The following is an 11818-nucleotide window of genomic DNA, read 5'->3' on the forward strand; positions in this document are numbered from 1 at the left end:
TTTTCTGTTTGACATAGTCTGTGCCTCCTCATTCTTTGATTAAGGGGTTTGAAATTGAATATCTTTTAAGGAGTTTTAAAATGACCCCTGGTGTTAATTTCTTTCTTTCTTTCTTTCTTTCTTTCTTTCTTTCTTTCTTTCTTTCTGTATTAACGTCTTTGAAGAGTTTTGAGAGACAACTGTGCAAATTTGGCTAATTTTTGCTCCTTAGAGAAAAAAAGAGTATTTGAGAAAATCAAAGACAAAGGATTCAAACAAAATGGGCAACAGATCTGGGATCAGAAATCAAATTCCCCACATTTTAGACTTCTCAACGGTCACCCCCGTCCTCTGGCCCTTCCACAAAATTCAGTCAAGCCAAGAAAATCTCTTACCAGGCAACGAAGATAATACACCAAACATGAGGCTGATATACACTAGGAAGAAGAAAAAAAATGTTAGACAAGCAAAAATACTCTCTCCAAGCTCCATTTGTAATTCTCACTCTTGAGTCTGGCCTTCTTTTGTATACGTGTCTTAACGTTCGGTTGAGACTTGCTTGTGCTAAAAAAAAATGTGCAAACAAATGGTTCTTGGAGGATCGATGTTGGTATGCGCGGCCCATGGTCCGTGGGTTTCAACCTGAGCGAATCCAAAATGAGATCTGTCTGGGGGTTGCCGCGAATAACAGGGCTGCTGAGTAGGGAGAGAGCCCGAGAAGCAGCTATGTGTCTGGAAAAAGTCTCAGCATTTGAACACGCATGTTGTTAGTTAATACACTTTAAAGGTTAAGACATTTGTCAAGGGTGGCATAGTGACGAAAATCGCTGGTGATGGGAACTGGGGACTCTCCCTCGCTTTCTGGCTGTCACAGGGACTTGGGAGGGGTGGGGTTACAGGCATGCGCAGCCCCGCCCAGGGAAGAAGTGTCCCCCTCATGGATCCCCTACCAGCAAGCTATGAAACAGATGACATAGTGGCACTGAAATAGAACCAAAAGAAAGGTGGAGAAAAAGCAGCACAGGACGACAGAAAAAAAGTCAAGAATAAATGAAACCCAGAAACCAAAGCTCAGGGAGGACTTTTCAGTCTGGTAACGGGGTAGGAGAGAAGGGTTTGGCGTCTTCCTAAGGAGGGGAGGAGAGTGAGAAACTCCGCCCTGGATTCTAAGGAGAGTATTAAGAGAAATTCCTCTTCCGAGTGCCTAGGAGGGTACTCCCCATCATTACGGAGTCATTCTTGTTTGTTTGTTTGTTTTCCTAAAATTAACAGTAGGGCGGAGACTCCAGGGCAGGCTTCCTATCTACGTTCCATTTGGCTCTTGGCACTGGACAGGCTGAGGATACTGGGCCCCTGGTCAGGGACATCCATGTGCTACTCCCCAGCAGGACTCTGGCTGATGGCGACTTGGCTGGCTTGCTCCTACGAGAGCTACGACAAAAGTTTACACTTACCCACGAGATACAGATTCTGTGGTCTAATCGGGGAAGCATTCTGGCTCCAAAGCATCTTGGTGAAGTCTTTTCTTTACTTTCACATCTGAAAGGAAATCAATGTTGGCTGATCCCAATGCTGAAGCATGTGATTAAATGACAAATAAAAATGGACAAAGACAGGACAATGAGAGGGAACCCGGATATTTCTACTTCAGGATTCCTCTGTCCTCCTGGGCCTGGGCCCAATTCCCTGTCTAGTCAGGGAGAAGTTTAATTTATTTATTTTATTTTTATTTTTAAGATTTTATTTATTTATTTGAGCGAGAGAAAGAGAGAGACAGCACCAGCAGGGGGGAGAGGGAGAAGCAGGCTCCCCGTTGAGCAGGGAGCCGAATGCAGGGCTCGATCCCAGGACCCTGGGATCATGACCTGAGTCCAAGGCAGAAGCTTAACCAACTCAGCCACCCAGGAGCCCCCAGGGAGAAGTTTTAAATTTAACTTTGGAAAAGGTGACAGAGTTATCTGTTTCCAAAAAACACATGAAAGTAAATAGCAAAGGGTCTTGCTTCCTTCAGAAAACTACTTTTATTCATTCTTTGGTGAGTCAGAATATCTTTATGCACAAGCAAAACCAAATATGTTATTCCTCCCCCTTTTCTAACACAAGAGATAGGATACACATTTCCTGTCCTACTCCTGCTTTTTCTACTTGAAGATATATATTTGGGAGATCTTTCTACATCAGCACCCAAGAGAATTTCCTTGTTTTTTTTTTTTAAAAAAGCAGTTGCACAGTCAACTCTGTGGCCACACTACCATTCAGGTAATCAGGCCCCATTAGATGTCTGAATTGCTTCCAGTCTTTTCTGCAATGGATTATCTTGGACACGCGTTGTTCTGCACATGTGCGAGTCTAAGCGTAGAAAAACTTTCCAGAAGTAGGATTGCAGGCAAAAGGTCACCCACTCAGGGTCTCAGCAGGAAAAAGAGATTCAAATTAGGATATTTTGAGAAAGACTTTAATCAGGGGACTATTTACAAATGTGTGAGCAGGATGTAGGCATAAGGAAGAAGGTAGTACCTGGAGCTAACAACAGTGGGGCTGCTACCATCCTGGGTTTGGGGTACAAAGGGAGGTGCTAGAATCTGGTAGGAGAAAGTCCTGTGGGAGCCCAATGTGATAGTGCAGGGAGGTGGCAGGGGATGGGAGGGTAAATACCCCTCATTGTCTTTCCTCCCTTCTCTTACTTGGGGCTCATCACTGGCTGATCCCAATCAGAAGTCAAAGGACCAGGGTGCGGGTGCCTGCACCCATACAAGACAGGATCCCAGAGCAAAGCAAGGAGTGAAGGTGGGGAGGCTGGGTCTGGAGGGGTAGATGGAAGACACCTGACACAGAGGGGCTCCACATTTGTAATTTGGTGGCTGTATGACTTACACAACGGCCTCTGATGTGTGAGAATGTTTCCTTCTGTCACGGGCTCTTCACAGAGGCTGAGATCAAGCTCTTGGACTTTTTATTTTATTTTATTCTTTTTGAGATTTATTTATTTGAGAGAGAGAGAGAGAGAGCGCACACGCATGAGCAGGGGGAGGGGCAGAGGGAGAGGGAGAAGCAGGCTCCCTGCTGAGTAGGGAGCCCGACACGGGGCTCAATCTCAGGACCCTGGGATCATGACCTGAGCCGCAGGCAGACACCTAACCGACTGAGCTATCCAGGCATTCCGCTCTTGGACTTTTTAAACCCAAATTCATAAAGAAAAAACGATCTTCAGACTAATACAAATTTATATTTCTCTTATTCTGAGTTAGTATCCATTTGCATACATGTCAGAGTTATTTGTATTTCCTTTCTCGTTAACTGTTTGTATCTTTGCTCATTTTTCTACGGAGTCGTAGCTTTTTTTCTTATTGGTTTATTTGCAGGAACTTTCTAACTATGAGTGAGACTAGCCCTTTGTCTATGATACAAATCACATCTTTTTCCCCTCTGTTTTCAACTTGCCCTTTGATTTGCTCATGCTGGCTTAAAAAAAAATCTTTTTTTTCATGCATTAGTTTCTGAGCTGTATGTTTTCCAATTTAAAGCTATTTTCTTTCTTGGCATCTGCATTTGGAGTCACAGTCCGAAAGTGTCCCTCACTCCAAGGTGAGAAATTCTTCGTGCATTTTATGGAGCCCCCCCCCCAATGGGGGGTCTCGTTCCTTCTCTGCCTCAGGGATTTTGTCTCCACCCAAGCAACTGGGCTCTGTCGATTCTGGGTGTTCTGTCCCCCCCAACAAGGTAGCAGCATCAAGCCCCAAGTGGAAACTGAGAAAGGACCACAAAGCGGCAGACTTGAGTTCGAACTAGAAACACATTAAGAAAGTCCTCCTGACTGTCAGGGTAACAGGTCCCACCCAAGCTACTCTCCTGGAGGAATCCAAGAGATTCTAGGTTAAAACTGCTGTCCCTGCTGAAGACTCCGCCTCCCATGCGATATCCAGGCACCTCTACCTACAGCTTGTCCCACTATGGGGTGCCCATTCAGAATGTCTGCAGAGATCCTAGGACGCGTGACGTCATCTCCCACCATGACTCCCAGCAGAGGGCCTGCAGGGTTGTGGACATCCCCTAAGATGCTGGGCGCATCTGGAGTGTAGAAAGCCATATGGGGGGGGGGGGTACACTCCCTTGCGCTTGCCCATCTGCCCTGCAGCCCTTCCCCCCATTGTCTTTCCCGGTGGTGGTACTCTTCACCTTTGTTCTGCCTCTACAGAACACTTGTTTTCTTCTGCAGCAAGACACACACACAAATACACAATTGTAAGTCCCTCAGCCTCTGTGGTCCAGGGGATGTTTCCTTCCCTTCTTTGTTTCTGATGACCCATATCCCACTTCCAACCCAATGTCTAGTAACTAGATTCCTGGTTGTTTGGAAAATCTAATTTCCTGTCTCAGCACCCCGCCTGGAATTGTTAATGAGGCGCCTGGAAACTCTCCCTGACTAGGAATCAGCCTTCCTTAAGCATGGCTATTGTGACTCTCATCTCTGCAGCCAGCCAGGGACGGCTTCGCTCTTCCCCCCCCCACCCAGTCCCGCAGGCAGAAGGGATTCACACTTGCTTTACTGCTGTCCCATGGCTGTCCTGAAACATTTAATATTTTTATATTTGAACTTGTGTTTTGTTAGTGACGTCTGATGGGACGGCGGGACACACGGTGAGCTGGTAGCCTCAGTTCACACTTGGTCTTGCCCCCCTTCCCCTGCGGGATGGGGTTCCAGGCCCTGCCTGGCCTCTCTCTCTACCCTGGGGACTGCTGATGTACTCTTGTGTCAGTGGCAGCTGGGTCACATCCCCAGAGAGTCCCGTGTTGCCCTGATGCCCTCCAGGTGCGTTAGAAGACAGGTTGGGGGCCCGACAGAGTGGCAGCTGCCCCTCCCCCAGGCTGGCAGTAACTTGCCTCACCTAGGGAGGCAGCCAGCTGGACTGCTGGGGTGACCATCTAGGCCACCTCGATCCAGGTGCCCAGCATGTCCAACAGCAGAGGTTTAAAGACCTTTGGACGTTACTAGTATGTGGTGGGTTGAGAACGCAGGTCCTTGGGAAGGAGGGATTCAGGGCTGGACTTCCCCAGAGCCCGCCCCAGACTGGGGTGCAGGGTGGCTAGCAGGAGGGGGAATCCCAGCATCCTTCAGGGCCCAGAGCACGTGTGCCCAGAGTTGCAAGGGGTGGAGTGGCATCGGGCACCTGCCGGGAGCTGCACTGGCCCTGACGGTAACCCTGGGCATGAGGGAATGCTTCTGGGGCCGTGTGCCTGGGGGGACCTCTCTCCTCCTTCCTGAGTCTGGCCTGCGTTTGCTTCTCTTGGCTAGTTCAAGCTACCCAACTGTGTAATTCAGTGATTCCCCATATGAACGAGATGCTCTTAGATCTGGCTTTGCACTATAGAAAGGGGAAAAGTCCTGCTAATAAGGTGAATTATTTTTTTTTTTACTCACTACGGCATTAAACAGTAAATATGAAAGTGACAAGCTGAGAGACAGAGACAATGCAAGAAAAGAAAAAGCTTTATAGTTTAGGGCCTTCAGTGGTACTTCTTGCTCTGTAAACACGTGGGTCCTGCATTTCTATTTTGCTCCGGGCGCCCCGTGGTCTGTAGCTCACTGTCACCTAATAAGGCATCAAGCGCCTTGGGCTGAATTCAAGGCTGACCTCAGCCTTCTCAATTTTCCCAGGAGTCACTGCCCCGCACAGGCCCCCAGCTCAGGCAGCTCTCAACCAGCTCTGACTCTCCGCTCCATGCCTCCAAACCTTACCTCTGAACCGTCAACACCGTTGATTTTCAGGGCCCGGCTCAAGTGGACCCTATGGGGTAAAGTGATTCTTCCCTGAATTCCAACTCCTCCTAAACAGACAGAGAGACAGACAGACAGCCCTCAGTCTCCTGGTGGAGAACATAAGGGTCTTTCCTTCCATCTGGCCTGATGCCTGGCACAGCATTGGCCGTCAATGAGTAATGAATGGACTGCATTCAGACATACTACACAAATGCAATTACGTAATCTTTTTTTCCCCCTGGAAATGAGGAAAAAAATACAAAAAAGTAGAAAGAAGAAAGTAACAAGTATCCTTATTTCTACCGCCCAGCATCAACCATTGCTAACATCATGACATGTTTGTTTCTGGTTGACGTTTCAAATGTCTTTCTTGTTTCTGCAGCACGTCTTTTGGGAGCTCATTAAAAAAATTAAGAATGTGTAAAAGTGCAAATTCCAGCATCCAGATATTTCCATCACTAACATTAGGTGAACATAATCCCAGAGATCTTTCTATGCATGCGTGTCCACGTGCACACATACACGTACACACATCCCATTTCTGTCTAACTTTAATTATACTTGGAACAAAAAAAAACCTGAAGGAAAGACTGAAGGGATTATTGCAATCTGAATTATTTTTCTCTTTAGGAAAAGAATAACTTCCTAAAATAGCCCACTAATGTTAAAAAAAAAAAAAAAGGTTACAGAAGACATTAGGAAGTTGGGGGATTATATGTTCATAGCACGTTTTACTATTAAACCATATTTATTGATCCATGCTTTCAAAGATGAGAACTTTACTACTCTCCTTTTCCTCCCATCTTCCTCCCTACCTCCTTATTTCTTTTTTTTGCTTTACTGTTTTTCGTGTCTAGATCAATACAACAATCACATTTTATTCTACCTACAATTTCCAAAGCTGTCTGGTATTAATTCTACATTTAGAAAAATAACTCACCAGCACTCCTTTTGAGCATGAGTTCTCTATGCTTGGGTTCTTTATTTTAATTTATCTCATAATTCGTTAATTTGCTGGGTTTTTCTAATCCAGCAGTTTTTCCCCAAAGAAGGCTCTTTGGGTCTTGAATTCCCTTGGCTCTTTCATACTTGAGAAGGCCTGCCAATTGACTTTTACCTTGAATGACAACTTAGCTGGATAAAACACCCTCCTGGGGACAGTGTCCTCCATTTAGAACACTTCTCAGCACCCCAATACTCTGGCATTTAGCTCTCGAGAGAGTCTGAGGCCAGCTTGATTTTGTTTGCCCCTCTTTTGTGAACTTTTTCTTCTTGGATTCCTAATTAATTCTTTTCTTCTAAAAATTTTAAAATGCTTTAGGTACCTTGGTGCTGAGCATTCCCATAGGAAAATTTCCCAGAAGGTGGCAATTTCCTAGAAAATATTCTTTTGGCCTACAGACAATTTTTTCCTTCATTTCAAGAAAATGTCTTTTCTCTTACTATTACGTGCATTTTCTGTCCCATTTGTTGGTTTCTGTACATCAGGGATCCCAATTATCCTAACGCTTGGTCATGCTTTATCTTCCACATCAGATTCTCCTTAATTCACTTGATCTTTCTTCTATTCATTTGTGTTCACTGGCTTGAATCAAGCCTTTCCTCCATTAAAAATGCTTTTACTTTCAGCAGTACCTATTCTTACTTCTTACTTCTGTGATTATGTTTCCATGGTGCTCAATTTATCCCCTTAAGTCTGCGATCTCCCGTTCCACCCCAATTTAAAATATTCTCGTCTTTGAGTTTATTCTACTGAATTCATGTTTTTATCAAGTTGTAGGATATACGGCTATTGGAAGAAATTTGCTCCTAACCCAGGAGCAATATTATTTATTTTATTTTATTTTTAAATTCTTTTATTTTATTTTTTAGTAAGACTCCTTGCAAACTACATCGTTTTTGCCCTTCCTTACCACCCCTCCCCCACCACTTCCGGTCACCTTGCTGGTACTTGGATGCTTCTGTCACCTGTTACTGTGATACAGTGCAGTGAAATCTTAACCTCCTTGCCTCCTTAACTTCCATACCTGATTGCAGTTTGTTCTGTAAAGACTGGGCAGTTTCTCAAGCCCGAAGGACTGGCTCTGGTGTGGGGGGAGCTCAGTCAAGGGAGAGATAGATGTCAGGATACCTGGGCCCTGCTTTCTCCTGGAAGATTTTGTTCTCTGCCTCTGGTGGAGTGGTGAGGGAGGGTCAACCACTGGGCCTCTGGCTGGTTCTCTGGATTCTGGCACTGGCTTTCCCGCTCCCACTCACCCCACTGACTTTCCCCATCTCACGGCCTCTGACCACTGTCCTTCTGTCAGAGAAGGAGAGAGTCAAGTATGCCAAGGCCTTGTTTTCTTCTTTCCTGTTTATTAGGAAGCCTTTTTTTTTTTTTAAAGATTTTATTTATTTATTCGACAGAGATAGAGACAGCAGCGAGAGAGGGAACACAAGCAGGGGGAGTTGGGAGAGGAAGAAGCAGGCTCATAGCAGAAGAGCCTGATGTGGGGCTCGATCCCACAACGCCGGGATCATGCCCTGAGCTGAAGGCAGACGCTTAACCGCTGTGCCACCCAGGCGCCCCTATTAGGAAGCCTTTTAAAGATTGTTGAACTCACCAGTATAGTTTCTGGTGGTTGGGTACACTCAACCTTTAAATATATTTAAATATTTTATTTATTTATTTATTTATTTATTTACTTATTTAATTTATTTGACAGAGATAGAGACAGCAGCGAGAGAGGGAACACAAGCAGGGGGAGTGGGAGAGGAAGAAGCAGGCTCCTAGCAGAAGAGCCTGATGTGGGGCTCGAACCCAGAACGCCGGGATCACGCCCTGAGCCGAAGGCAGACGCTTAACCGCTGTGCCACCCAGGCGCCCCTAAATATTTTATTTATTTATTAGAGAGAGAGGCAGGGAGGGGCCGAGGAAGAGGAAGAGGGAGAGAATCCCAAGCAGACTCTGTGCTGAGCTCAGAGCCCCACGCAGGGCTCGATCCCACAACCCTGAGATCAGGACCTGAGCTGAAACCAAGAGTTAGATGCTTGACCCACAGAGCCACCCAAGTGCCCCACATTTTAACTATATTAAAAAAAAAAAACAAAACCAAACAACCCTCAGAATTAAAACAACAAGAACAAGAACAATGCTTAAGATCCTCTCCCCCATGTACCCGGGGTTATGGGGAAACTAAGTGTCCTCCTTTTCCTGCCCGCTCCAGAGAGAATGTTCAGTGGCTCTCAATTACTCCTTATCTCTCTTTTTCCTCTTCTCTCAACTTCTCAGGACTCTTAACTTCAGCCCACCAGCTCTCTCAACTAACTCGTTTTCCTCTATTCTTCTCAAATTGCATACCAACCAGTTTCACTCTCAGAAGGAAGGAAACGTCCTCAGGGAAAATACTGTCAGGCCCTGTTTCTGCTCAGATTACATTTCACAGATTATAAACGCACATTTCTTTCTTACATACGAACATCTCTGCAATCAGAATGTGAGTTTTTCTTACTTGGTTACGTAAAATAAAAGTGCATCTTATACTTAGTGGCATTTTAGTTTTGGTGACATATGATGACTGATAATCAAAGAAAATAAATGCCATCGATTCTTCAATAGTTTGAAGGTTTATAAATAAAACAGGAAAATGAGTTAATCCGGCTCTGTGTGCAAGTGGGAGGGATGAAATACATATTTTAATAAAAGTTTCACTTCTAAGGCTGTCTCTGGGGTTGTGGTTCTAATTTTTTTTTTTTTAAGATTTTATTTATTTGTCAGAAAGAGAGAGAGAGCACAAGCAGGGGGAGCGGCAGGCAGAGGGAGAGGGAGAAGCAGGCTCCCCTCTGAGCAGGGAGCCTGATGTGGGACTGGATCCCGGGACGCTTGGATCATGACCTGAGCCGAAGGTAGACCTTAACCTACGCAGCCACACAAGCGTCCCTCTAATTTGTTATTAGACAAATTACCATTTGTCAAATCACAGGAACCAAAATTCAGGGAGATTTCTTTAACTTTTAAATAAATACTTGAGGAAGTTTAGAGGAAATCTGGGTAAGAATAAAAGAGCCACTCAGATTTTTGATGTTTTTAAAATGGCAAGCCAGCTTGTGAACTGCAGAACTTAAAAGTCCAAGCCCTTTCCTGGAACAAATAGGTCAAAACTTATCAACGAAGCCCATCCTGCTAGAAGAGTTTAGAAGGTGTTTTCTTTAGTGCAGAATTCCTGCTGGCCTGCTTCCACCCCTTTGTTCCCCAAAACGGCACAGCAAGTGAGAGGAGGGGAAGGTACTTAGAAACCTTGCCAAGGTGTGGGACAGGGGATGGCCTGAGTATCTTGGTCCCCAGGCTCACTTAGTAGGACGCCTGGGGAGCGGGGACCGACTCCAGGGTCCCTGAGCCAGCCTCTGCCCCTCCCTGCTCGATCTGGCTCAGATCTGACCCTTCTGGCCTGTTACTCCAGCTTCTAGACCTCTTCCCAAACAAAAGCAAGGGAATCAAACAAATATTAAAAGAAAAAAATGAGGGGCGCCTGGGTGCCTCAGCGTCTGCCTCCCGCTCAGGTCATGATCCCCAGATTCCCGGGATCGAGCCGGAACCCAGCTCCCTGTTCCCTGGGGAGCCTGCTTCTCCCCTTCCCTCTGTCTGCCGCTCCCCCTGCCTGTGTTCTCTCTCTCTCTCTGTCAAATGGATAAATAAAATCTTAAAAGTAAATGAATAAATGAATGAATAAATAAATAAATAAAAAGAAAAAAAATGAGCAGGGATTCCTAGAGTTGCTCAATAAAACTGCCGCTAATCACCTAACTCTGTTGACGGATGGAACTGGTAACTGCTTTGAACTGGTTGTTTCTCCCGGTGGAAATTCCAGCATCCACGGGCACCCGGTTGTCCCCATGCCCCAGCCCGGGAGCTGGGCCGCTCTCTGTCTCTCCGCCCTCCCCTCCCCCCAGCTTCCAACCGAAGGGTCTGGAAGGACGCCGGACACCCCAGGCCCCGTCGTCCCTCGGTGACCCTCTCCGCAAGGCCACAAAGGCTGGTGAATTCCGGGAGTTCTCTTGGAGGGCGCGCCGCGCACCCCGACCCCGAGGCCCCAGCGCGTAACCCAGTTTTGCAAGGCCGAGTGGATCTTGAGGCATATGACCCTCACACTTCCCAACGGCTCCTATCTCGCAGCCGCCAGTGCCAGGGTGTGCCGGGCATCCTTCGTGGGAACAGGGGGCGCAGGACGGGGTGCCAAAGACAGAAGGCTCCCGGGGGCGGCGAGGAGCGGAGCACGGGGCGGGGGGGGGGGAACGGGGAGGTACAGCAGCGGACGCCGGGGCCAATCAGCCCGGCGGCGGCGGGGGTGCGGAGAGAGTGTGGAGGGCAGGGGGGGCAGGGGGGCCCCCGCGGGCCGGGAGCCGCGCGGGCGGAGGCGGAGTCCCCGGGAGGCCCGGAATCTGCAGGGGATTCCGGGAAGCGGCTGCGGGGAGGCGGCGTTTGCCGAGAGATCAGGCGCACCAGCGGTCCCCATCCCCGACCCCGCCCGCCCCTTTACCTCGGCTGGGTCGGCTCGCCGCTCCCCGCAGGGGTGCCAGCCTCTGGGCCTCCGCCTGCGCCCCCGCCCCTCCGCCTCCGGCGCCCCCGGTCTGGATGTGCGCTGCAGGCGGCCCTGGCTGCTGTGGCGGCGGGCGCGGGCGGGCGGAGCGGGCCGAGGGCCGGGGGGCGGACCGCGGACTCCGCTGGGGAGGACACCGGGGTCGATTCGCGGGACTTACTCCCTGCCTGGTGGCTCGAGCCTCCGACGCGGGTGCGCGCTCTGAGCGCCCACCTCCGGCTGCTGGTGGAAACCCGGGGCGCGGGCGGGGGGCGGAGCACCGACTAGTTCCTCTCCTGACGTTTAGCTGGTCGGCTCTTACCACTCCCCCCCGCACCCTCCCCTCGGGAGCTCCCTAGGGGACGGGACCTGGGGTTTGAGCTTTTTGTTTACTGTGGGATCCTCAGGGGCTAGAACAGCGTGTGGCGTTCGGAAAAACGCCCAGTACCTTTCATGAACTCAGCAAAAATGCACTGAATGAATGAATGAATAAGCGAATGGGTTCTCTCCTGGCTCCCCCACTTAC

The 11818-nt window shown here is 48.2% G+C and overlaps 1 protein-coding gene across 3 annotated transcripts in view; it reads right to left on the bottom strand.

Annotated features, from left to right (window-relative positions):
* IFNAR2 (interferon alpha and beta receptor subunit 2) overlaps positions 1-11569 on the bottom strand; it is a 30747-nt gene extending 19178 nt beyond the window's left edge. Inside the window, exons 1-4 of one of the 3 annotated variants that reach the window (XM_019800037.2) lie at positions 11474-11569; positions 5717-5805; positions 1434-1518; positions 375-416 (exon numbers count right to left, since the gene is read on the bottom strand). In XM_019800037.2, coding sequence (XP_019655596.1) covers positions 375-416; positions 1434-1488 — 97 coding nt within the window. In that variant the 5' untranslated portion in view covers positions 1489-1518; positions 5717-5805; positions 11474-11569. Of the gene's footprint in view, positions 1-374; positions 417-1433; positions 1519-5716; positions 5806-11253; positions 11393-11473 lie in introns of those variants that run through there. The other 2 variants (XM_034656130.1, XM_034656136.1) reach the window with 2 other exon arrangements.
* Positions 11570-11818: the final 249 nt, after the last annotated feature.

This window comes from Ailuropoda melanoleuca, chromosome 1 (assembly GCF_002007445.2).
Source record: "Ailuropoda melanoleuca isolate Jingjing chromosome 1, ASM200744v2, whole genome shotgun sequence".
Classification (NCBI taxonomy): domain Eukaryota; kingdom Metazoa; phylum Chordata; class Mammalia; order Carnivora; family Ursidae; genus Ailuropoda; species Ailuropoda melanoleuca.